Source organism: Brassica rapa, chromosome A10 (assembly GCF_000309985.2).
Source record: "Brassica rapa cultivar Chiifu-401-42 chromosome A10, CAAS_Brap_v3.01, whole genome shotgun sequence".
NCBI lineage: Eukaryota > Viridiplantae > Streptophyta > Magnoliopsida > Brassicales > Brassicaceae > Brassica > Brassica rapa.
Genome location: NC_024804.2, coordinates 18,023,287 through 18,049,507, shown reverse-complemented (window position 1 = coordinate 18,049,507; position 26,221 = coordinate 18,023,287). Strand labels below are relative to the sequence as shown.

General features: G+C 35.2%; 6 protein-coding genes across 7 annotated transcripts; 1 reads left to right on the top strand and 5 right to left on the bottom strand.

The window, feature by feature from the left end:
• Nucleotides 1–76: 76 nt before the first annotated feature.
• Nucleotides 77–2,760, top strand: LOC103846808 (putative clathrin assembly protein At5g10410). Its single transcript, XM_009123806.3, has 2 exons — nucleotides 77–1,716; nucleotides 1,864–2,760. Exons 1-2 carry the CDS (start codon nucleotides 1,304–1,306, stop codon nucleotides 2,507–2,509), a joined length of 1,059 nt encoding a protein of 352 aa, XP_009122054.1. The 5' UTR covers nucleotides 77–1,303; the 3' UTR covers nucleotides 2,510–2,760.
• LOC103846812 (protein DETOXIFICATION 28-like) lies at nucleotides 2,706–22,582 on the bottom strand. Its single transcript, XM_033282184.1, has 8 exons — nucleotides 21,369–22,582; nucleotides 20,707–20,994; nucleotides 18,130–18,383; nucleotides 17,951–18,037; nucleotides 17,784–17,840; nucleotides 17,456–17,694; nucleotides 17,079–17,372; nucleotides 2,706–2,991 (listed from the first exon to the last, which is right to left on the bottom strand). Exons 1-7 carry the CDS (start codon nucleotides 21,606–21,608, stop codon nucleotides 17,233–17,235), a joined length of 1,305 nt encoding a protein of 434 aa, XP_033138075.1. The 5' UTR covers nucleotides 21,609–22,582; the 3' UTR covers nucleotides 2,706–2,991; nucleotides 17,079–17,232.
• On the bottom strand, nucleotides 2,787–7,281 carry LOC103846809 (protein DETOXIFICATION 28). 2 transcript variants are annotated; one of them, XM_018655691.2, is made up of 10 exons: nucleotides 6,212–7,281; nucleotides 5,846–6,138; nucleotides 5,468–5,755; nucleotides 4,629–4,882; nucleotides 4,464–4,550; nucleotides 3,945–4,001; nucleotides 3,489–3,727; nucleotides 3,289–3,407; nucleotides 3,101–3,190; nucleotides 2,787–2,991 (listed from the first exon to the last, which is right to left on the bottom strand). In XM_018655691.2, the coding sequence occupies exons 2-10, from the start codon at nucleotides 6,128–6,130 to the stop codon at nucleotides 2,935–2,937; spliced, it is 1,476 nt and encodes a 491-aa protein (XP_018511207.1). In that variant the 5' UTR covers nucleotides 6,131–6,138; nucleotides 6,212–7,281; the 3' UTR covers nucleotides 2,787–2,934. The 2 variants fall into 2 exon arrangements, with proteins under 2 accessions (XP_018511207.1, XP_009122057.1); XM_009123809.3 differs by having other exon boundaries at nucleotides 5,846–6,141; nucleotides 6,212–7,280.
• Nucleotides 9,934–12,699, bottom strand: LOC103846810 (protein DETOXIFICATION 28). The gene is made up of 9 exons (XM_009123811.3): nucleotides 12,149–12,699; nucleotides 11,774–12,061; nucleotides 11,448–11,701; nucleotides 11,266–11,352; nucleotides 11,125–11,181; nucleotides 10,712–10,950; nucleotides 10,506–10,624; nucleotides 10,314–10,403; nucleotides 9,934–10,192 (listed from the first exon to the last, which is right to left on the bottom strand). The coding sequence occupies exons 1-9, from the start codon at nucleotides 12,431–12,433 to the stop codon at nucleotides 10,136–10,138; spliced, it is 1,476 nt and encodes a 491-aa protein (XP_009122059.1). The 5' UTR covers nucleotides 12,434–12,699; the 3' UTR covers nucleotides 9,934–10,135.
• On the bottom strand, nucleotides 13,380–17,213 carry LOC103846811 (protein DETOXIFICATION 28). Its single transcript, XM_033282183.1, has 10 exons — nucleotides 17,079–17,213; nucleotides 15,708–16,997; nucleotides 15,339–15,626; nucleotides 14,886–15,139; nucleotides 14,708–14,794; nucleotides 14,506–14,562; nucleotides 14,136–14,374; nucleotides 13,934–14,052; nucleotides 13,756–13,845; nucleotides 13,380–13,664 (listed from the first exon to the last, which is right to left on the bottom strand). The coding sequence occupies exons 2-10, from the start codon at nucleotides 15,972–15,974 to the stop codon at nucleotides 13,602–13,604; spliced, it is 1,464 nt and encodes a 487-aa protein (XP_033138074.1). The 5' UTR covers nucleotides 15,975–16,997; nucleotides 17,079–17,213; the 3' UTR covers nucleotides 13,380–13,601.
• A 439-nt stretch (nucleotides 22,583–23,021) lies between the features above and the next one.
• On the bottom strand, nucleotides 23,022–23,718 carry LOC103846806 (classical arabinogalactan protein 4). The gene has a single exon (XM_009123805.3). It carries the CDS (start codon nucleotides 23,561–23,563, stop codon nucleotides 23,132–23,134), a length of 432 nt encoding a protein of 143 aa, XP_009122053.1. The 5' UTR covers nucleotides 23,564–23,718; the 3' UTR covers nucleotides 23,022–23,131.
• Nucleotides 23,719–26,221: the final 2,503 nt, after the last annotated feature.

Here is a 26,221-nt window from a genome sequence, read left to right as displayed (position 1 = left end):
TCCTCGTTTCCATTATAAGGCCGCAGGGCCGTGGAATGGGGCATAGGCCTTAGGCCCATTTAATATTAAGCATATTTTGGCGCCTTTTTGGGTTATTTCACACTTTAGAAATTTATATCATCTGGTTTCTTTTTTAAAAACCGTTTTTTCATGTGTCAATTTGTTTTGTAATTGCAAATCTTAAATGTATCTTAGAGGACACATACGATGCTGCTATGTAATCATTAATTTTTTTTCTGGTTGATGGGAGATGTAATGTCATGGATCGTTCATACTATTTGGTACAACCAATTTTCAATGTTGAAAATTAGATATATGACATGTAGCCTACATTGTGGTCGTACTCGTTCCTGGCCTCAGATTTGGGTATAGAGTGTTTTTGATAGAGCCATTGATGATATGATAATTAAGTAGATCATCAACCCCATGGTTGATATTAGTATAGCACTATGTTGGGTCGATGTATACATATAGATAAACTGCATGGCACTCGCAGAAATTGAGATGACAGTTTGGTCTTCTATGATATGGTTTATAGATCCCTCAGCATGCATGCTCCAAACTATGGTCAATTCCAAATGGGTCTGCATAGTCCATGCGACTGTGGCTTACATGAATTATTCTGACGGATGTGCGCTTGACCTGACCAGTTTGGTCCCCAGCATCTTGTTATGAAAAAATATAACCAAATTTTATCTTCCAATATTTTAGACATCAAATTGAGTTTTTTTCTTACGCGTCAATGGAATTCGCTGGTGGCTACCGGCTGCTGTTGCAATTGAACCTCATGCCGACATATCCTATGTTTATTTTTTTGTTCTTTCTATACATCATGGACGGACTCGCTCCTCAATTGAAAAGTCTTAGGTCATTTCTTTAGCTTTTGTATTGATTACACGCATTATGACATGTATTAAAATATTTAGTTCTTATAGATTAAAATACTGGGAAACTTATTCATCCACAACACAATCGACAAAATTTATTTTAAAAAATAATATTATATTATATAATTGGTCTATTATGTGATGTTGACTACGAACTTGTCAATGATTAATATCAATAAAATATGAACTAGTGACTTTGGAAATAGAAGATATCCACAAAACTCGTAATGGAAAAGGAGACTTGGACACATTTGAATCTTCACAAAAGAAACCCCACATATATTTTCCCTTAATTAAAAAGGAAACTCTGCGAATAAGAAAAGTGAATAAAACTTTGACGACTATAAGAACCAAGACTCACATAATTAATCAAGCAACCCACTTTTTTATTTCTTCTTTTCTTCTGCCAAAAGAGGATGGCAAAACTCAAATCTCTAATAATCGGAAAAGTCAAAGACAAAGCTTCAATATGCAAAGCCAGTTTGTTCTATAGTTTCAGTTCGAAGTCGGTCAAATATATTCACTTAGCCCTTTTGAAGTCAACGACTCATACTTCTCATAAACCACCCGATAGCAACTACATCTCCGACGTCGTCTCTTACTCCAATGGTCGTCATGCCCCGGTAGCTTTTGGGGCGGTTATGTGGAGGTTACAAGTCACAAAGAATGCTTTTGTGGCCATCAAGTCTCTCATAGTCTTCCACATACTTATCAAATCATCGAGATACAAGTTTGAAGGACTTGATCGCGGTAGAAACAGTCTGAAACTGAATGATTTCTCAGACCTATCTTCTAATCTCACAATAGAATTATCACCATGGATCATATGGTAATTATTTTTCCCTTTTTTCTATTATTTGATGTGACTATGACATATATCTAATAACTTGGACGCGTTCATATCGGTTACCGACTTGGATATTATAATACTAAGAAGTTTTTTCCTTTGTGTGTGTGTGTGTTTGGCTTTATTCAGGTATGGACGATATTTGGATAGTCTCTCGTGGATTTTGAAGGTAGCAGGGTCTTTTCCAAATTTAATGGAGAGCTCAAAAGAGAAATCTAAAGAGAAAGATTGTGTTTCGTCTTACCAAACCGGGTACATAATGAGACAGACCGACTCTCTTGTGACTTTCCTTGAGCATATATGTACTAGACCGGATACTCCACTTTTGTTCCAGAACAAGATCGTGGACGAGATCAGAGAGCTCGTGATTCAAGACTACTTTACGGTTGTAATATTGGTTATGATACGGCTTCAAGTGTTGAATGAAAGATTGACTAAACCGGAACCGGTTGGTGATTCCAGTTTGAACGATTTAAGGTTGGTTTTGATGAGACTTGAAGAATGCAAGGAGAGTTTGAGAGGATTTTTCTGGCGTTATAGACGTTTGGCAGAAGATTTCTGGTGTTTGGTTGAAACATTGAAGGCCGATATGGTACATAGCGATAAGGAGATGGTTAACTTTACCGGTTTGGTTCAGACAACGGTTAAGGACGATGAGGAGATGGTTGAACTAGCAAGTTCGGTTCAGACCGAATGGGTAACATTCGACGACTCTGAGATAGCAATGAGCGAGTTGTTAAAACGGGAGTCCGAGTGGGAAACTTTTGATGACTAGGCTTTGACGAATGAACCGGTCCAGTTCATCCTCTATAAGTTAAGGTTTGAGAGCTGATTGGCTCAGTTAGGTGAGAAAATATCCGGTTTACGCTTAGGTTGGCGTTTCACTAGTTTTGAATTTTGTTTGTCTTGGAATGGGATTTTTTTTTTAAATAATAATGCTTACTTCTTCCTCCCACGAAGACGAGTGTGTATAAGTAATTCCTTATGTAAAGAATTAAGATTATTATGAAGTCAAGGTGTACTTAATTTCCTATTCTGTTATAAAACATTCATAAAGAAAACAAATCGGTCATTGCTCCAGCTGTGGCCTTCGATCATTTGTTTATGTGATTGACATGATACAATATGTATTGGGCTTAGTCACTTATTTCAAAACATATGCTCCAGAGACAATATTATGGAACATTTAAGATTTCACTTTCATTTTCTTGCATCAGAGACCTGCCAATTTTTAACGCGCATGCTTGCTTTTTGTGCCTACAAATTTGAAAGAAACGACGAAACAATTGTGTTAAAAAGAGACGCATGATGATGAAATAAACCATATATGAGCAATAACCATATATAACCAAAAGAACTGAATTACCTCATTCTCCCAGTCACATCTCATAGTAATAAAAATCAATATAAACGTCTGAATAGCGGTTCCTCCGAATATCATACCAGCCCAAATACCCTTTTAACGTGTAATAGCAATATGCATATTTATTAAAACTGTAGAGAGAAAAGGGTCGAGATAAACTTTGAAAATAAACAAATAAAACTTGCATTTACCTTGACACCGGTGTTGAAAACCCAACCCATGACAAATCCAAGTGGAAGTCCAATGAAATAGTAGCATCCTAGATTAATGTATGCCACTACTGACTGCCAACCCGAACCAACCGCAGCACCTAACCAAAGTCAACACGTAAGCGTTGACCCAGTTTATCTTAGTTTTTTGAAAGAAATGTTGTTTTGTCTGTGTGACTTACCGGAAAGAACGGGATAGACGCTGTTGAGAAGAATCGTAAACGCTAAAAGAATAGAAAGGTTATTCACTGCTTTTATAACAGCTTCGCTTGAAGAGAAGATCCAACCGATTTGATTATGAAGAAAGACTACGAGCACAGATAGGATTATTCCGATGATTAACGATTGTATCACTGATATGATCATTGCAAACCTTGCTTTTCCCCCGTTTCCTGCTCCTAATTCATTCGCTACTCGTACACTACAAAAACATGTTATAATCCTAATCAATCTTAATAAATGATTTGTCTTGAAGCAACTAGACTAGGAATAATATGAAGAAGAGATAATTATAGCTAGGCTTATAAAGTGAACTAGTATAACCAGATCTAATTGTTCTTGGTGTCATGAATAATTTTGACCAAACGAAACAAAAGGAAAGTATATATATCAGTAACAAAGTAAGAGATTGGTTATACCTGGTCCCCGCGAAAAAAGCAAGTGGAATCATCGTCTCCAGACCATTTATCAACATGCTGTCGATTAAAATGTTTACTATTAAAATTTGTCCATAGTAATATGCAGCATGAATGATGTAAATAGATATTTAGAATAAATATCTTAATTATTTAGTGTTTTATTTATTATTTGGATAATTATCTTTAATATTTTAGGGTTTTATAATTTCTTATATATAGCCGTCTAGGCTTAAGTTTGTATTCAGTTTATGATTTGATTAATAAAAAGTTAAGAGATTTCTCTTTATTCCTTGTTTTCGGCTAGATCATAGGTGATCTCAACGAATTTAAGAAGACATTGATCTTAGGCATTCTTAGACTAAATAAGATCTTTGTGATTATCCTAGTTTTCCGGGTATTCTAAGAATCAACGGACCTCTAGTTCTATCTTATAAGGCTTCCGCTACATCAATTGAATATGGCATTATAAAACTTTTCAGGTACATTATATTAATTTCCAAAACTATATATTTGACGTACCATATAGACATAGAGTCGACAGCAATTTTTGCGTCCTGGAGATTTCCTGTCATCACAATTAAAATCCTATAATACCAATTCTCCAAGCTATCCAAGTAAAAAATCTACCGTAAGAAGTTGTGTTCCGTTCCTTAAAACCATAAAAAGAAAAAAGGCGACAGATACCAAAGCATGATTCCAGAGGATGCAGAGAGCTTAGTGAACTCCCATAGTCTAGTGAAAGCTTCGACGGAGAAACCGGTCCAAGTGAGCGGACAACCGCCACAAGTGGTGTATGTAAATAAGATGAAGACATTGAGCCACCATGACACATTAGCAGTAGCGATGGTCCCTATGACTCCAAGTTTAAGAACATACACAAAAAGCCAACACACAAATATGTGTACCACAAATGCCAATCCTGAGGAGATTGCAATCACCTGGCGGAAATATAAGTAAGAGACATTTAGCATTTAGCATTTAGCAATATTAATATCAAGAAAAAATGAACTATTTTATAGGAAAATGAAAAATGGTCGATTTTTATTTTCAGGTTTTAATGTTTTTAGCTTAGCCAGTTCACCCAAAACTACGGGACAAAACAAGTTAAAACACACAGAATATATTAAGTGGTACATAAAACAAAAATTTGTACTGGAAAATCTACAAAATAGACGTATCAGGAATAATCTAAAAAAACACAATATCGTATTTTATATATAGTAGTCTAGAAAATCAGATTGATTATTAATCTCTATAAAATTTAGATTGATTTTTTTCTCTATATAAACCTACGCATGTTATACCTAACTTATGTATTATGAGAATCTTGTACAATTTCGTCCATAAACCTTTATGTGTTATTTATTTTAGTCATTTATAATTTGTCTCTTGCAAACATATTTTACGAAGACTCGCACAATCTACCCCAGGAACAGAGCCGTCTAGTCCACAAAGTACTTGGACTAACCCGCCACGTTGTGACATTTCAAATCTTAAGGAACATACCATAAAAAGGTACATACCATATTCTTGAGCTGGGATTGGAGGAATCTGTTGATAGGAAAAAAGAATGCAAATGAGAAATGGGCAGGAATGGCCCAAACGGCTACGGTACCAGAGAGCTCGGCGATGTCATCAGGCTGGCCGACGAACTTAAGAATCGGAGACGTGAAGAAGTACACAGGGAGTAGCAAGATGGAGCACAAGAAGAGAACAATCCAAGATCGCTGCAAATACACTCCCAACTTGTCATACTTCTTCGCTCCATACGCTTGACCGCACAACGTTTCCAACGCCGTGGCCATTCCAAGCTGCATATAAATATTTGTAGTTTCTTCATATATTAACCCAACATTATAAATAGAAGCTAGAAAATATGTTTGTGTATTATATATACGTACGAGGAGGCCATAGTTGAAGCCAACGATGACGTTGTTGACGATGGATATGGCGGCTAGCTCAAGCTCGCCGAGGTGGCCGGCGAAGGCCTGAGTGATGATGAAGATCGAATAGGTGGAGACCCTAGTGAATATGGCTGGTCCAACAATACGCCATAGCTTCTTCGTCTCCATCCATATCTTTCTCTTTGTTTTTATGTCTTTCTCTTCCGCCACATTGTCATCCCCTAACAGAGGAGCCATCGCCTTCTCTAGAGGACCTTGTGCTTCGTCGGCTCTCTCTTCCATTGCCGGATCTTCTGGAAATTAAAAACTAAGATGAGTAGATGAAGTAACCTGATTTGACGATTACCAAAAAATAAAAGTAACCTGATTTGAGATAGAGGGTGTGGATGAAGAGACTGATGAGACGTACTGTTCAAGTGCATTATTCATTTCAACCAATCCTGTCACCATTCAACCAAAAATATATAAAATACATATATATCCGCACGTGACTAAAGCAAAAATAATAAAATTTATACCATATGTGGAACAAATTCATGTGGTATTTTTCACCACAAAATGCTAGTGGCGTTTTTTTTTTAATTATAAAAAATACTATTTCCTAAAATTCTTAATTTTGAAAAATGTTTTAAATTTATTTATTTTTTTCCTGAAGTTCTTGATTTTGAAAAAAAAAATTGTATATCAAAATATGAAAACATTAGTCACATCTTAATTAAACTTTTATTATACCTCAGAATAGAATATATCTTATATTTTTTTTCCTTTAATGATCTATTGTTTCTACATTGTATTATTCTATATCAGTGGTTTTGCTTAACAATTCAGCCTCATTGTTTATAGGCCATCCACGCCCACACTGCTTGATGTCATGGTTTCGGAAACCAGCGGGGAAGCTTTAAAGGGGAGCTTGGGACACATGTACGACAAAACAACCACCAAACAATCAATTAGCCACAGTAAATGAGATGTCACAATTAGGTTGGTAAGGGATAAAATTTTGTTTTGGTGAAAGAACGTAACACCCCAGCTTGTTACGTAGTTTTTTTTTTTGATCAAACAACAATTCCATTAACTTAAAGTCTCAACCTCCATCAACGGAGGAAATACAAAGTAGAAAGGCACAACTTGCCATATTACAAACACAAGAAAACACAACACATACATGTGAATCCTCAAAAGATAAGATAAGGGATCGAATAGCTAATAAGATCCAATGAACATCAGAAGACCAACTCTCTGAAAGGAGGCGATTGAGTTCATGGCAGTCTGACTTGCAAACCAGCTGAGAAATGCCCAAAAGGGCTAGACACTCTGCAACAAAGGCAGTGAGGTCATGATACCGGGACAATGAGCAACCAAGTCTTCGTGAGACCAAATAAATCTGATGCAATGTAAGGAAGCAAATATTGTTGCTTTTCTTTCCAAATTGCCACCAATGGTTAGAAAAAATACATACACCTCCACATTTAAATCACAGACATATAAAACCCTGCATACTGCAGAAAAGGAATGAGCCAAGGCAACATAATTGCTACTGAAGAACCTGAGAACAGAGGAATGAGACCCCAAACCAACCAAGGCTATGAGTTCATTCTCAATGAGACTTTGCGTACTCTCCAAACTTCTTGACAAACGAACTATGAAACTTGGGACAATGAGCAACCAAGAGACGGAAGCAAATGCACAAGACACAGATTCATAATTCCAACCAGAGACCATGTCAATTTTTATATCAAGTACTAGTGAATAAACACAGATCTGAGGAACTTGAGGCCAGTAGATTAAGAGACCAAAATCGAACTTAACAGAGTTAGAACGAGCCGGATATAACCCGGAATTGAACCCGCATACTGCAGTAAAGGAGTCACAGAAAACCATAAGAACAAACACCACTGAAAATGATAGATTTACTAAACGGACGGACAGTATAATCACTGTAGAGTCGAAGAAGCGGCAAAGGAACAGGGACAGATCCGGTGGGTGGAGAGGAACGGAAAGGACATGAGGAGAGCACTCGACTGGCAGATCTAGGAGAAACACGAGCGGCGGCGGTTCTGGAGGCGGAGGAAGGAGCAACGGTGCAAAGGGACAAGGAACAAGCAGAACCATGGAAGAAAGGAAGAGGAGGGAGAAAGAGGAGTGTTCTCGTCGGTGGGCGAGAGGCCACACCGACGGCGGCGAAGACGTTCACAGGAAAACCCTAATGGGGTTGGGAGAGAAAAGGTGTTTTTAATTAGGTCCCTCTTGTTACGTAGTCTAATCTCGAATTTATCCACTACATCACTTTGGTTGTGATTGAATAACATCTTTGGCGTTAATATTCACGCTGGCAAATTTATTACTCCAGTTAACGCTGAAGTGTAGCCAATCAAGTGAAATTATATTTTTCTTAAATTACTCTATTTACTGTTAAAACAGGAGAAAATGTACATTCATTATTACTCTACTTTCTGTTAAGAATAAAATTATTTTCTCTTTTTTTCCACTTTCTGGTTTACTCTCATTTTTACCATTTTATATTACTCCACTTATTTTTTGTTGTGTAAAAAAAAAACACATTTTTTCTCCCAACCCCATTAGGGTTTTCCTGTGAACGTCTTCGCCGCCGTCGGTGTGGCCTCTCACCCACCGACGAGAACACTCCTCTTTCTCCCTCCTCTTCCTTTCTTCCATGGCTCTGCTTGTTCCTTGTCCCTTTGCACCGTTGCTCCTTCCTCCGCCTCCAGAACCGCCGCCGCTCGTGTTTCTCCTAGATTTGCCAGTCGAGTGCTCTCCTCATGTCCTTTTCGTTCCTCTCCACCCACCGGATCTGTCCCTGTTCCTTTGCCGCTTCTTCGACTCTGCAGTGATTATACTGTCCGTCCGTTTAGTAAATCTATCATTTTCAGTGGTGTTTGTTCTTATGGTTTTCTGTGACTCCTTTACTGCAGTATGCGGGTTCAATTCCGGGTTATATCCGGCTCGTTCTAACTCTGTTAAGTTCGATTTTGGTCTCTTAATCTACTGGCCTCAAGTTCCTCAGATCTGTGTTTATTCACTAGTACTTGATATAAAAATTGACATGGTCTCTAGTTGGAATTATGAATCTGTGTCTTGTGCATTTGCTTCCGTCTCTTGGTTGCTCATTGTCCCAAGTTTCATAGTTCATTTGTCAAGAAGTTTGGAGAGTACGCAAAGTCTCATTGAGAATGAACTCATAGCCTTGGTTGGTTTGGGGTCTCATTCCTCTGTTCTCAGGTTCTTCAGTAGTAATTATGTTGCCTTGGCTCATTCCTTTTCTGCAGTATGCAGGGTTTTATATGTCTGTGATTTAAATGTGGAGGTGTATGTATTGTTTTCTAACCATTGGTGGCAATTTGGAAAGAAAAGCAACAGTATTTGCTTCCTTACATTGCATCAGATTTATTTGGTCTCACGAAGACTTGGTTGCTCATTGTCCCGGTATCATGACCTCACTGCCTTTGTTGCAGAGTGTCTAGCCCTTTTGGGCATTTCTCAGCTGGTTTGCAAGTCAGACTGCCATGAACTCAGTCGCCTCCTTTCAGAGAGTTGGTCTTCTGATGTTCATTGGATCTTATTAGCTATTCGATCCCTTATCTTATCTTTTGAGGATTCACATGTATGTGTTGTGTTTTCTTGTGTTTGTAATATGTCAAGTTGTGCCTTTCTACTTTGTATTTCCTCCGCTGATGGAGGTTGAGACTTTAAGTTAATGGAATTGTTGTTTGATCAAAAAAAAAAAAATATATTACTCCACTTTACTATGTGAGTTACCAATCAAACTCTTTGTAGTTCTTAACGTTGACGGAAAAAGCAGTCTCATGACATACGCGTAGTAATTATTAAAAATATGAGCCGAATCATTAAAACTAACTCAAATTATAATGTTTTTTTTCTCAAATTATAATGTTAAAGACTACAAACCCAAGCTTTGTTTAATTTGCTTGCTAAGTGTGCATGCTAAAAGTTGCTTTTGCGATGTCCTTGACTAATACGTTGGTTCCATGGTCTTAAATCGTGTACGTGTCCATTTCCCTTCGGCTTATCTGACAGTTATAATCAAGTTTCCGACTCGTAAAAAACGTGCTGAATTGAGGCTTTAGGCTTTATATGTCCATGGTCCACAGATTCATGCAAACCCCACCGCAATAATGCAATATATGACGATAGGAAAAATCTAACGGTAACATCAATAATTTCTTAAACATGTATACAATCTGGCAGTAGCATCATGTTTTTAGTATGATGCTTTTATAATTTAAAGCTGAAGTAGAAATGCAGTCTTCAATTTCTTGAATTTGAGACAGACCATCTCTTAACGCGAACATTTGCTTTTTGGGCCTATAAAATTGAAATGAACACAAACCATTTGTATTAAATAAACATACATGAAAAAATCATATACCTGAGCCAAAAGCAGCAAACAAAATCATAAGAAAAAAAATCATTAGAACTGAATTACCTCTTTTTCCCAGTCACATCTCATAACAATACAGGTCAAAATCAATGTTTGAATCGCGGTTCCTCCAAATATCATACCAGCCCAAATACCCTAGTACCAACATATAACAAGAGAAGTATAAACATAGAGAGATTTAAGATTTACATTAATATTCTAATTTGATGTCAAATAAAGAAAGAAAACTAGGGTTACCTTGACACCAGACTTGAAAATCCATCCCATAACAAATCCAAGTGGAAGTCCAATGAAATAATAGCATCCTAAGTTTATATATGCCACGGATGATTGCCAACCGGATCCAACAGCAACACCTAAAGAAAAATCAAAAGTCATTTCACAACGGTTTGACCCGGTTTAATTTGGGATACCAAAAGAAACTATATTGTTTTGTGGCGAACCGGAAAGAATTGGCTGAACACTGTTGAGAAGAATCGTGAAGGCTAGGAGAATAGAGAGATCAGCGACAGCTTTTATGACAGTTTCACTTGAAGAGAAAATCCAACCGATTTGATCATGAAGAAATACTACGAGCACCGAGAATATTATTCCGATCATTAACGATTGTGTCACTGATACGACCATTGCAAATCTAGCTCTTCTTCCACTGCCTGCTCCTAATTCATTAGCCACTCGTACGCTACAATAAAGCATGTTATAAATTGTAGTCAGCGTTCCAAAAAAAAAAAAAACTGTAGTTAGTCTTATAAATTAATCAACTACTTTAAGCCATTTGAAGTAGTCTAACTAAAGATCTAAGCAAAAATGCAAGCATCTATCTATTCGCTAGTAATAAAAGTGAGAGATTGATTACCCGGTCCCGGCAAAGAAAGCAAATGGAATCATCATTTCCAAACCGTTTATTGACATGCTGCCATGAAATATGATTTACGTTCAGAAAATAACATATAAATATTATATACTAATCTCCAAAAGTACTATAAATTCGGCGTACCATATAGACAGAGAGTCGACAGCAATTTTTGTATCTTCCATATTTCCAGTCATCACAATTAAAATTTTATAATACCAATACTCCAAGCTGTCTCTCGAAAAAAATATACCGTAAGAAGTTGTATTGAATATGTAACCCAAACTCAAATAAATGTGCAGAAGTGGAGGTTAAAGAATTAATACCAAATCATGATTCCAGAGGACGCAGAGAGCTTAGCGAATTCCCATAGTTTGGTGAAAGCTTCGTTGGAGAAACCGGTCCAAGTGAGCGGACAACCCCCACAAGTAGTGTAAGTAAATAAGATGAATACATTGAACCACCATGACACGTTAATAGTAGCCATAGTCCCTATAACTCCAAGTTTAAGACCGTTCACAAAAAGCCAGCACAGAAATATGTGAACCACAAGTGCCAATCCAGAAGAAAATGCAACCACCTGTTATTGTAAGAGAATATTAACCAGACACCTTTCCCTTGCGACCTTTCAAATATTTATTTAGTTACATACCCTATTCTCGAGCTGGCACTGGAGGAAGCGGCTTAGAGGTAAATAGAAGGCATATGCGAAATGGGTAGGAATGGTCCAAAGGGCGATAATACCCGTGAGCTCAGCAATTTCATCAGGCTGGCCAAAGAACTTGAGAATAGGAGACGCAAACAAGTACATAGGAAGGAGCAAGATGCAGAATAAGAAGAGAACGATCCAAGATCGCTGCATATACACTCCCAACATGTCATACTTCTTGGCTCCAAACGCTTGCCCGCACAGCGTTTCCAACGCACTCGCCATTCCTAGCTGCATATATTTATTAAAATAGTTTCTTCAAAAAACTAGACATTATAATATTATAAGGTAGAAAGTGTTTTGTGTGTGTGCGAATACAAGGAGGCCGAAACTGAAGCTGATGATGACGTTGTGGACGATGGATATGGCGGCGAGTTCTAGCTCGCCCAGGTGGCCGGCAAAAGCCTGAGTAATGACGAAGATCGAGTAGGTCGAGACTCTGGAGAATATGGCCGGTCCCACGATACGCCATAGCTTCTTCGTTTCCATCCATGTCTCTATCTCTATTCCTCCTCCTTCGTCCTCCGCCGCATGTTGATCCCTCAACAAAGGAATCCTCGCCTTCTCTAGAGTACCTTGTGCGTCATCGTCTCTTTCGCCCATCTTCTCAAAAGTAAAGATCGTGGACGAGACTGAAGAATAGATGAGAGTAAAGCATTTTGAGTGGAGACTCCACTGCAGTCAGGCTTTTATTTTAACTACTTTTCTGTCGTACGTCAACCAATAATAGTAGTTTGCATGTGTGTTTACAATAAGACGATAAAAGATTAACTAATAAACTAAATGATACCCAACAATGGAAGTGGAACATATGGAGCATTTTATAAGTGCAGCTTAGAGCATGTTTAATAGGAAATTCTTAGGATGAGATTTTTAACGTAATATAAGAACTCGTTTCTTAGCTTTTAAATAAAAAAAGCTAAGAACCGGTTCTTAAATATCTTATTTAAGAACCAATTCTTAGTTTTTTTAGTCAAAGATTAAGAGACGAATTCTTATATTCCGCTAAAAACTTCACCCTAAGAAAATCCCATTAAATATGCTTTTGCTATAGTTGATTCCACATACAACGCGTTTTTTTTTTTGTTTTCTATTTATTTATGAATCGCTTTTTCTGAAAACAAATCTGAAAATCTTTAAAAATATTATGCGAGTTAATATCTCTTAGTTATAGATCAGTACAATTTTATTCGGTCCTTTCAACCACTCTTAATATAAGAAATTGAGTCAAACCTCTTTTTAAACAGCTTAGATTTATTAATCAGATAATAAACAGATTCACAAATATATACGTAATAATGAAAACCAACAAATTACAAAAGGGCTTATTTGTGATATAACAAAAAAAAAAGTAAAATTAATTTTGTAGAAAGTGGTTAGAGAGAGATAGGAAGAGAGAAGAGGAGAGAGAGTGTGATTTTGGTTATATAATGAATTATGGATTTTTGTTTGGTTATATCACCTAATTTCCCATTACAAAAAAAAAAAAAAAAACAAATTACAAAAGTAAAATGATGAGAACAACATCCAACTACAATTGCGATCTTTGATTGTTTGTCGCATTATGAACACAATTTCTCTCTGGTATTGTTTTTTTTTTTTTGTAACTTATTACAGTGGTATTGTTACAATTTAGATCTATATATTCTTCTGTTTAGAATCCAAATTATTGATTCAACCATAAGAAATAAATTTGACAAGGCCAATTGAATTAAACCTTTATATAGTAATTTTTCGTTTTTGTAAGCTGGATCTTTTGGAATTTCGCTCTTCAATTTATTGCCTCTGAGTTTGAGGTCGACCATTTTCTAACGCGCGCACTTGCCTTTTGTGCCTACAATTAAATATCAAATAAACGATAAAACAATTGCTTTAAAAAGACATACACATGTACCAAAAGCAATAAACAAAAAAAATCGAGTTACCTCTTTTTCCCAGTCACATCTCACAACTATAAATATCAATACCAATGTTTGAATCCCAGTTCCTCCGAATATCATACCTCCCCAAATGCCCTATAACATAAAATCACAGTACACACACACATAGGTTATTGATCTTTAAATTCTAAAATTTGTTATATTAAAGAAAACTGGCTTTTACCTTAACACCAGATTTGAAAATCCAGCCCATAACAAATCCAAGTGGAAGTCCGATGAAATAATAGCATCCCAAATTTATATATGCGACGAATGATTGCCAACCTGAACCAATGGCAACACCTAACAAAAAAAAAGTCACTTCACAATCGTTGACCAGAGTTATTCTGGAATAACAAACAAATTATCTTGTTTTAGTAACGTACCGGAAAGAACCGGTTGGACACTGTTGAGAAGAATGGTAAAAGCTAAAAGAATAGAGAGATCATTGACTGCTTTTATGACGGTTTCACTTGAAGAGAAGATCCAACCGATTTGATCATGAAGAAATACAACGAGCACCGAAAATATTATTCCGATGAGCAAGGACTGTGTCACTGATACGATCATTGCAAATCTCGCTCGTTTCCCACTGCCTGCTCCTAGTTCATTTGCCACTCGTACGCTTTAAAAACAGATATATCATATTACATAATATAAAGAGGCCTTTCAATAATATGAAGTAATACAAGTCAAGCTAAACAAAAATAAAACTATATATACACTATAGTCATAATAAAGAGAGATTGGTTATACCCGGTCCCAGCGAGGAAAGCAAGTGGAATCATCAGCTCCAGTCCATTTATCGACATGCTACCAAATGAACATTTGTAATCATAAAAAAATTAGTTGATAAATAAATTAAATATCATATGAAAGCTTTTCATATTTTTTTTAGTTAAAGCTTTCCATATGTTGAATATTAATCTTCAAATATATATATATATATATGACGTACCATATAGCCAGGGAGTCGACAGCAATTTTTGTATCCTTCAGATTTCCAGTCATCAGGATTAAAATCTTATAATACCAATTCTCCAAGCTGTCTCGATAAAAGTCTATCGTAAGAAGTCGTGTTGTGGTTGGAAACATAACGGAAAAATTCGACACCAGTGGCGTTTAACGAGTATTACCAAATCATGATACCGGAGGAGACAGAGAGCTTAGCGAATTCCCATAGTCCTGTGAAAGCTTCGATGGAGAAACCAGTCCAAGTGAGCGGACAACCACCGCAAGTGGTGTAAGTAAATAAGACGAGTAAATTGAACCACCATGAGACGTTAACAGTAGCCATGGTCCCAATGACTCCTAGTTCAAGAACATACACAAAAAGCCAGCACACAAATATGTGAACTACAAGTGCCACTCCAGATGCTATTGCAATCACCTGGTGGTAAAGCGACAAACACCATTTCGCATTAATTTTATCATGGAACATACTCAGTATGGCCAATGTGAAGGATACTTTTTTTTTTGAACAAAGTGAAGGATACTATTATGCTAGAACAAGCTGTCAAGTGATTATTAACTGTAATTATTATCTGAATGAAAAATGAACTAGACTAGAAAATGTTACATATATATACCACATTCCTGAGCTGGCATTGGAGGAATCGGTTGAGAGGGAAAACGAAGGCAAATGCGAAATGGATAGGAATAACCCAAACTGCGATGGTACCAGAGAGTTCGGCGATGTCATCAGGCTGGCCCAAGTACTTAAGAATCGGAGTTGCAAAGAAGTACACAGGGAGAAGCAAGATAGCCAAAAAGAAGAGAACAATCCAAGACCGCTGCAAATACACTCCTAACATGTTATATTTTTTCGCTCCGAACGCTTGACCACACAGCGTTTCCAACGCACTAGCCATTCCTAGCTGCATAAAAAAATATAGTTTCTTGATAAGTTGAACATTATAATACAAGCCAAAAATAGTGTTTCTTATGTGCGTGTATACAAGGAGGCCGAAGTTGAAACCGATGATGACGTTGTTAACGATGGAGATAGCGGCGAGTTCAAGCTCGCCGAGGTGGCCGGCAAAGGCCTGAGTAATGACGAGGATCAAGTAGGTGGTGATTCTGGTGAATATGGCTGGTCCAACGATACGCCATAGCTTCTTCGTCTCCACCAGTATATCTCCGTCTTCCCCCGCTTCATTTCGATCCCTTAACAAAGGAATCTTTGCCTTCTCTACACCTCCTGTTTCGTCGTCTCTCTCTCCCATCGCCGATCTTCTGGAAAGTTATCTAATCTATAAATTAAAGGAGTAGATGAGAGCAGATACCTGATGATATTGAGTAACACACACATAATATAAATATTGTTTTTTTAATAATCGGTAGGTTAAGAGCCAAAAACTGTGCTAACTCCCGAGACTTTTGTGGAAAACAGTTACCATCTAATCTCATGAAACAAAACTCAGAAGCTAGAAACGCTCTAACTACGATCCCTCTCGCTTTTCAGGATGGTTTATTTTACCATTAAACCACCATGCATGCGTCAATTATTTTAAAACATTGTAATCCTCTTTCATTTCAACTCCAATACCATACCCTTGACTTTCACTCAATAATTCCGTTTACATCGCTTTATGTCCCAATCCCATGTACGTCCACAATACTGGTTGTCACGAACTTAACAACTCCATTTTTTTGTCTTGACTATCTTCGTCATTATGTAATTAATACTCTTCTTCTTCTATATAGAACCGGGCCACTTGCGTATAAAATAATTGTTGGAAAAGAAGAAACATGAAAGGAGAGCATGTATATTTCTCACCAACCACGCCATTGCTTAGGTTTTGGTTTACAAACTACGAACCGGTTACTATATATACCGATTAACTATCTGGTTTAATCATACGAGATCCAATTAATATTTTGTATACATTCTTCAATTTCTTGCATCCCACCATTTCTTATGCTATGTGATAAACCGTTCGACAACTAAATTTTTGCCTTTTGTCTTCGAACTAGATGTGTCATTTTTTATAGTTATGATAATATTCCTTAATCATAATACATACAAAAAAAAATATGTAGTTAAAGTAGCCTTAATTATTTATTTATAAAGAAAGAAATCGGTCGTTGCTCCGGTTTAGGTTTAGATAGCCGAACCAGACACGACCACCGATTTACGTAACGTACTAGCAATGGTGATTATAATGATAAGTTTTGACATTCGATTGTCTTCAATTTCCTTCATCGGAAACAGACCATTTTTTAACGCGCGCATTTGCTTTCTGAACCTGTAAATTCGAAATAAAACGATCATATAATTAAAAGACATACCTAAAAACAAGACATAACATAAGCAAAAATTGAATTACCTCTTTCTCCCAGTCACATCTCATGGTGATAAAGATCAATATCAGTGTCTGAACTGCAGTTCCTCCGAATATCATACCTGCCCACATGCCCTATTAACATATAATAGTCACGATATAGATCGATCAAGATCACTACAAAATATTGATATCAAATTCATAAAGGAGATTGACTGCCCTTAATACCAGACTTGAAAATCCAGCCCATAACAAATCCAAGAGGAAGTCCAATGAAATAGTAGCTTCCCAAATTTACGTATGCAACAAATGATTGCCAACCCGATCCGACCGCAACACCTTAATTAATGATAAAAAAACATTCAACACACAAGCATTGGTCTGGTTTTATCTTGAGATAAGAAATTTTTTGGATGGTGTACCGGAAAGAACCGGCTGAACACTGTTGAGAAGAATCGTAAACGCTAGTAGAATAGAGAGATCGGTAACTGCTTTTGTGATGGTTTCACTTGAAGAGAAAATCCAACCGATTTGATCACGAAGAAGCACTACGAGCACTGAAAAGATTATTCCGATGATTAATGATTGTGTCACTGATATGATCATTGCAAATCTTGCTCCTTTCCCGCTGCCTGCTCCTAATTCATTCGCCACTCGTACCCTGAAAGAATGTGTTTGATTTGGTAATTTGGTTTATATATATATATATATCCACGTATAGGGTTGTAGTAAATATGATTGATTAGTTACCCGGCTCCGGCGAAGAAAGCAAGTGGAATCATCAGCTCCAAACCATTTATCGACATGCTGCCATGATAATTGTAAGTATAAGTTTTTCAACAAAAAGATATACAGAACAAATTTGACTACAATACTATATTAAACTAAAAAGCAATAGATGACTATATTTTCCGTACCATATAGATAAAGAGTCAACAGCAGTTTTTGCATCCTCCAGATTTCCAGTCATCACAATTAAAATCCTATAATACCAAAACTCCAAGCTGTCTCTCGAAAAAATCTACCGTAAGTTGTTTTCGATATGTACATAAGAAAAAAATGTGATACAAGTGGCGTCTAAACCAATGTATAGTACCAAAGCATGATTCCGGAAGAGGCAGAGAGCTTAGCGTATTCCCATAGTCCCGTGAAAGCTTCCATGGAGAAACCAGTCCAAGTGAGCGGACAACCTCCCCGTACGATGTAAACAAACAAGATGATGACATTGAGCCACCATGACAAACTAAAAGTAATCATGGTCCATATGAATCCAAGCTTAAGACCGTACACAAAAAGCCATGACACAAATATGTGAACTGCAAGTGCCACTCCAGCCGTTATTGCTAGCACCTGATGGTAATATATTGTAAAAGAATATTAACCAAATACATTTAGCGATATTAATATCACGTAACTATTTGCTCATCAAGAGAATGTTATGCTAAAGGAAGAAATGAAAAACTGGATATACTTAGATAGTGACTGATAACCTAAACAAATGAAATGCATTATATGAAAAATGTCGTTATCCTAATAATACTCAGATGATGATTGTTTTGTTGGTTTTTAGATTTTGGTTATTGGTTTTTAGTTTTTTGTTTTTGATTTTGCAGTAGATTTTAGCCTTTTGAAAAACTTGAATGGTGATTTTAGATTTTTGCTTTTAAAAATAAAAAATATTAATAATAATTAAATGTTTATTATGGAAAAATAAAAAAGAAGATACTATCAATTTATATGAGTTATTTTGATTACATCAATTTATTATTAGATAAAAATAACATTCAGATATTTTATAATAGTTTTCGTAAAATAAAGTTTTGTTATGATTAGCATAGATGTAATTTACTCTATTAAATAAAAAAAATGTTACCATCATTTTATTATTTGATAAAATATTTAAATATCGTCATAATTTTAGTAAAACTATACTGTGTTATAATTAAAATAGATGAAATATGCCTTATGTGTGCCTTAGGTATTATATAGATGTGCTCAAGACTTATTATTAGTAATCAAGCATGCATAGAGTGCCTTGAGTATCAGCCTAGTACTAAAATGTCTCACGTGCGTTTACCAAAACAAATGCATTACGTACGTTTTATATTTTGTAATAGTAAATAAATGTAACAAAAATTCCAAGCAAAAAACTAGGAAAAACTGGTTTTTGGTTTTTGTTTACAAATTAACAGTTATTCTAAAAATTAGTTTCCTTAGATTTTAAGAAAACTATTTCTCAAAAAGCTTGATTGGATGAAAAATGGTTTTTGGAAAAACAAAAAACAAAAACTATTCCAAAAACTAGAAACAATCAACATTCCAGTCTATCTAATTAGGGTATGACTGGTTTTCCCGCTACCACCCGCAAACGCAGCTTTTGCGGTTAGTAGCGGTTGCTGGCGTTTTGCAACAATCGCTCAAACCACTCTAAACCGCTCCAAATCGCTCCAAATCGCTCAGAACCTCATAAATTCAAAAGCTGGTTCCAGCTAGCGTTTGCGGTTGCGGGCGTTTGCGGGAGGATAAATTTTTTTTTTTTTTCCAAAACAATATAAATACAAAAATAAAAAAATTCAATAAAAAAATTAAAGTGAAATTATGAAAATGCTAAAATATATCAATTAAATTTTAATTAATATTATAAAACTTTAAAATAAAAATATTTTCTATATTTTTAAAAAATTTAAACTATAACTTTCTAAATATAAATTTTATATTTATTATAATATTATTATTTTTGATATTTTTATAATTGTATAAAATGTAAATATTATTAATTTATTATTTAACAGCTGCTGCATTTGGTAGTTAACCAGTCATAAATATCCCGCAAACGCACAAATTTCTAACCGCAGAACCAGTCGTACAAATCTCTTAAAACCGCTAGAAACCGCAACCACCCGCATCCGCAAACTCCCGCAACCGCAACCGCAACCGCTGCGGTTAAACCAGTCAGGCCCTTAGGGTATGACTGGTTTTCCCGCTACCACCCGCAAACGCAGCTTTTGCGGTTAGTAGCGGTTGCTGGCGTTTTGCAACAATCGCTCAAACCACTCTAAACCGCTCCAAATCGCTCCAAATCGCTCAGAACCTCATAAATTCAAAAGCTGGTTCCAGCTAGCGTTTGCGGTTGCGGGCGTTTGCGGGAGGATAAATTTTTTTTTTTTTTCCAAAACAATATAAATACAAAAATAAAAAAATTCAATAAAAAAATTAAAGTGAAATTATGAAAATGCTAAAATATATCAATTAAATTTTAATTAATATTATAAAACTTTAAAATAAAAATATTTTCTATATTTTTAAAAAATTTAAACTATAACTTTCTAAATATAAATTTTATATTTATTATAATATTATTATTTTTGATATTTTTATAATTGTATAAAATGTAAATATTATTAATTTATTATTTAACAGCTGCTGCATTTGGTAGTTAACCAGTCATAAATATCCCGCAAACGCACAAATTTCTAACCGCAGAACCAGTCGTACAAATCTCTTAAAACCGCTAGAAACCGCAACCACCCGCATCCGCAAACTCCCGCAACCGCAACCGCAACCGGTGCGGTTAAACCAGTCAGGCCCTTAGTCATGCACTAGACTAAACGTCAAAATATCTTTAACAACTTATTATTAAGCCTCTGAATGGATTGATATTTTATTTACATACTTCATTCTTGAGCTGGCATTGGAGAAATCGGCTGATAGGGCAAACGAAGACAAATGCAAAGTGGAGAGGAATGGCCAAAACAGCGACGGTACCAGAGAGCTCGGCGATGTCTTCAGGCTGGCCAAGAAACTTAAGAATCGGGGTTGCAAAGAAGAACATAGGGAGGAGCAAGATGGAGAACAAGAAGAGAACAATCCAAGATCGCTGCATATACACTCCTAGCATGCCATACTTCTTTGCTCCAAAGGCTTGACCGCACAACGTTTCCAACGCACTCGCCATTCCAAGCTGCATATAATTAAAAAAATATTTTTTATATATAGGGCAAATCTCATAAATTTCACCTCTAAAAGTTTTTGTTAGAAAAATAAGTTTTTGTTAGAAAAATAGTATTCAATTTTTTTTCTTCAATAAAATACTAAATCCCCCCCCCCCCCCCAAATAATAATAATAATACTAAACCCTAAAATTCAATCATTAAATACTAAACTCAAATATATTAATATTTTTATCTTCTAATAAATGATATTTTATAAATAAAAAAATGTTGGTGCTATTTATTGAACAAAATTTTGACTTATCGAAGGTATTTTAATATATAGCCTCTTAAAAGGTTAAAAATAAAAATATAAGCCATAAAATGTTTATATATGTTTGTGTACGAGAAGGCCATAGGTGAAGCCAATGATGATGTTGATGACGATGGAGATGGCAGCGAGTTCGAGCTCGCCAAGATGGCCCGCGAACGACTGAGTGATGAGGAAGAACAAATATGTCGCGACTCTGGTGAATATTGCCGGTCCAACAATACTCCATAGCTTCTTCGTCTCTATCCATATATCCCCGCCTTCCTCCACCGCATTTTGAGCCCTTAGCAGAGGAGCCATCTCTCTGTCTGCCATGGTCGATCTTCTGAAAATTAAAGTAGAATATAATAAAGTGTACACGATAGAAGATAGATAGAGTAATTCAAATATATCTTTTAAACGTTACTCTCTTCCATTTTCATTCCATATATGTTATATATCTTTGGCAACTCCGTTTCTCTCGTTTTATATGCCATTAACGTGACAATGAATGAAACTATTAGCTAGGACCCAAGATTGACAATGAATAAAACTATTATTACCTAGGCCCAAGATTGCTTAGATATATATAAAGGCAAAAGCATATTCCAACGGAACCACACGGATCAATTTTCAACCACAAAATGAAAAGGAAGTGAAAACATGTAAACCTTCTTAGCAAAAAAAAAAGAAAACATGTAAACCCAGCTTGATCATTAACTTCAAACTTCAAGCCTCAACCACACGGGACTTCAATACTCCAACTAATCTGACGGAGAAAGATCAGGACAATAAGTAAGGAACTATAGGCTTGGGCCGCTTGGCCAACGATATTGATGTCCCAGAGCAAGAAACTATAATTTGAAGAGTCAACAATTTGATCTTTAAATAGTTAGAGTATTCATGCATGGTCTTCCAAACAATTAATGGTTGAGCGTAATATCCCTATTAGAAGAGTCCATAAGGGTTGACGTCGATATTAACTGGAAGGAACGATTAGTTGTGTATTCGTAGTAAGTAAAGTGTAAGGCGCCGTATCCCGTATAGTATGCGAAGAGTAATCGTATAAGCGTGCCCATACTTACGCAGTAAAATTACATAATCATTCTTGCTTAGATCGTACCGTTATATCTTAGCATTCTTTTGCCGTTCTAATTATACTGTCATCGCTTTGCACCACACGCAAAAATTGTTGGAAAACAAAACCTTTTTGTACATGTTGTTCCTAACAAGCTAGAAGAAGCTATTATTGAGAAGTAAATGAATACGATCAAACAGAGTCACAATTAAAAGGCGAGGACAAAGATGGATCCATGGCCTTGCCAGTTGGAAAATCAATGCCATCAACGTGGTGATTTTCAAGTATTGGAATAAAGTAAATTGGCTAATTGGATCATACCATAACTATAATGGGCCTCTTGTGTAATGTACAAAAAAGGCATGTAGTGTTACAAAATTTATTTCTGTAAACGAACGAATAACATGGGCCTTGTGTAATTCAAAAGGCATGTAGTGTTACAAATTTTTGTTTTTGTAAACGAACGTATAATGAAATTATTTGATTAATCTGTCACTGGATTTACATAAACAAATTTCCACCTTTACACAGACAGACAGACCACTTAAAGCCCTTCCAATGGTAAATTACACGCGTCAGCATTCCATTGGTTCCCACCACGAATTACATTCCACGACCCGACACACGTGACACATGACAAATTTCATACAAATTTGAACGATCAAGTAGAGAAATACGAAAATAAATGAAATTCTCACATAACACCAAGGATTTGAAATAATTGGGGTGAAATTACAAAAAAAAGAAAGAAGATTGTGAACTTTAAAAATAAAAAAAAATCTCAAACGAAAACGGCGGCGTACATAATAGCGGTGAAAGCGGTTCCGGCGATGAAAGCTTTGTTGGAGAAAGCGGCACTTGGTGCAGGTGCTTCTTCTGAAGGCCCTGGAGCAAGACCGTCAGGGCTCGATGCGGGACCTTCCGGCGCAGGTGGAGATGCGGCGGGAACATCAGAGGGAGAAGGAGCGGCTGATGGTGGAGTAGTGGCGGGAGCTGGAGTTGCGGCTGGTGGTGGAGTGGTGGCTGGGGCTGGGGTTGCGGCTGGTGGTGGGGTGGCCACTGGTGGAGGAGTAGCTACAGGAGGAGGAGTTGCAACGGGAGGGGGTGTTGCGGCAGGAGGAGTGATGGTTGGTGTAGGAGCGGGAGCTTGAGCGAGGGCTGATGTAGCGAAGAGAGCCATTATCAAGAAAATTTGGACCATTTTGGAAGCCATCTCTCACTTTTTTTTCCTTCTAGATAATGCTTCTTCTTCTGGTTTTAGAGTGAGAGATTATGAGATTGTTAGAGAGTTGTGAAGTCTGTGGAAAATGGAGGAGATGTATAAAAAGGGGAGGGATGAAATCTATACTATTATTTGCGAAGTAAATTTTTGGAATCGAGCTCTCACGTTAAAAGTTAGAGCGGTTAATATCGTTTATACCCTTAATGAATAAAATCTATAAATTAACTAAAAAATAAAAACGAATTTAAAATTATTTGGTTAGATAAGTTATTATTAATAATAAACAAAACTTATCCAAAATCTGAAAGATATATTTTAAAATAAAAGATAATTCAAATATATTTTGTGTTGTTATCCGAAAACATATTTTAATAAAAAATTTAAATACTAAAAATTTAAAACTAAAAACACACAGAAAACATATAACTTAATATTATTCAAAAAATATTAATAATATTTTATACTCAATTATTAGTTTAATAAATAATTTTAGATAATATTTATTACATGTCAATATAAAAAAAATTTAGTTGAGGGGTTTTAACGTTAAAACCCCATAAATCTTCTATCTTTTACTATATTATATTAAAATAACTATAAATTCATGTATATAGTTTTATGTATATATAAATTTTTTGAGGATTATTTTACATAATAATAGATATTATTAAAATGAAAAACTTTAGCGTATATAGAAAATTTAATATTAAATTAATTATTAAATCTTTAAAAAGCATGAAAGTAACGTATTCAAGTTTTTTTGAATTGATAATATATTTCTTTACAAAATTTTATAAAATTATTAAGCCCGCAAGTGCGGGCAAAACACCTAGTTAAGAATTATTTCAATTAGTTAAACCGAGATTCCTAAAATCTTTAATATATTAAAAATAAAACTTGCAGACTAACATGCAAACGCATAATTGGAACATGGGGTTGCTAAACAGAGTCTACTACTCTCCAAGACTCCAAGGCCGAGGCATTAATATTTTGTTTTTTTTCCAACAGAATTGAAGATAATTGGACCATGATTAATTTACATATATTGATAACGGCTAATGAACATATTTTATTTGGTAACCGAATTACATATGGAAGATGAATACCAAAATATTAGTCGGATGAAGTTTTAACATCTTATTATATTGACTTTGCTTAGTATACAATCCACAGAGGCACAGACCATGGATTAAAAATGTTAAATTAGGAGAAGTTAATTTTTATCACGTGAGTAAGCTTTTGACGTAGCTGCATGTGAATGGCTGGGGAATATAATTGTAGAGAGGTTCTAAAATTTGTAGTGATATGTTTTTCGAAGATTATTATCTTAGCCAACTTTATATGCAAGACGTGGCAAATGTGGGGAGACAGCTAACATGTTTAGTTCAAGAATCAAGAAGTTGCAACTTCGCATGTCTTTCTGTCTACTTGATCCACCCATTCTTTAATTGTATATACAGCAACGACCCTTTTTGTTTTCTTTTATATATAGTATGCATTTGGCATAATACTTTAAGTTATCTTTTAAAAAAATTTGAAAACTCGTAATTAATCATTAATCCCATGTGCCGGGTGATTGATAATTGGATTAGGTACTGTGAATATTATTGATGTTGTTACCGTTGGACATTGCTATTATATCCGTTGGAAATAGCTGTCAGTGGATTTAAATATTTTGACTAATAGTATAAGGAAGCACTAGCCAAAACAAGTGTAGAAAACTTCTGATACATTTACAGGCTATTTCGACAGTGATTCGAACTGTAAAGTGAACTTTCTTGAGTTTTTGGACTCAAATTGAATCATATACATAGCTCTCAAGTGACTGTCACTTGAGGTGTAAAGGAAACTACAATGCATTATTCCCCAGAAAATACTATAACTATAGAAGCTCTAAATAAGCTAAAATGTTAGCCCACCTGATTATCTATACTATTATTTGCGAAGTAAATTTTTGAAATCGAGCTCTCACGTTAAAAGTTAGAGTGGTTAATATTGTTTATACCCTTAATGAATAAAATGTATAAATGAATTAAAAAATAAAAACGAAATTTTAATTTATTTGATTAGATAATTGATATAATAGTAATAGTTATCCAAAATCTGAAAATATAATTTAAAAGAGAGATAATTTCTATATATATATATTATATTGTTATCAGAAAAAGTCTTTTAGTGAAAAGTTAACTAATATCTAAATATTAATCAAACAAATATTGAATTATAAAAAATAATTTAATTATATATATATTGTATTGTTATCTGAAAAAGTCTTTTAGTAAAAAGTTAAAAAAAACATAAATTATATAATTAAAAATAGAATATTGAGTTATTTTAAAATTTATTTTAATATAATGAATATATTGTACAAAGAACTTTTAAAATTTTTATGAATATATTTAAACCCGCATCGCGGGCAAAGACCTAGTTAATTTAATTCATCTTACTAATTTATCCATTTTGCAAAAATATGTCACTTTAACATTTTCACACAAATTAAAAAATAATAATTGAATACACTTAAATTCTTATAATTATACATATTCAATCAATAATATTTAATATAAACAAAATTATTTATCAAATCAATGAATTTGTAATTAATATTACATTAAAATCAATAAAATTTAATATAAATAAAATTATTTA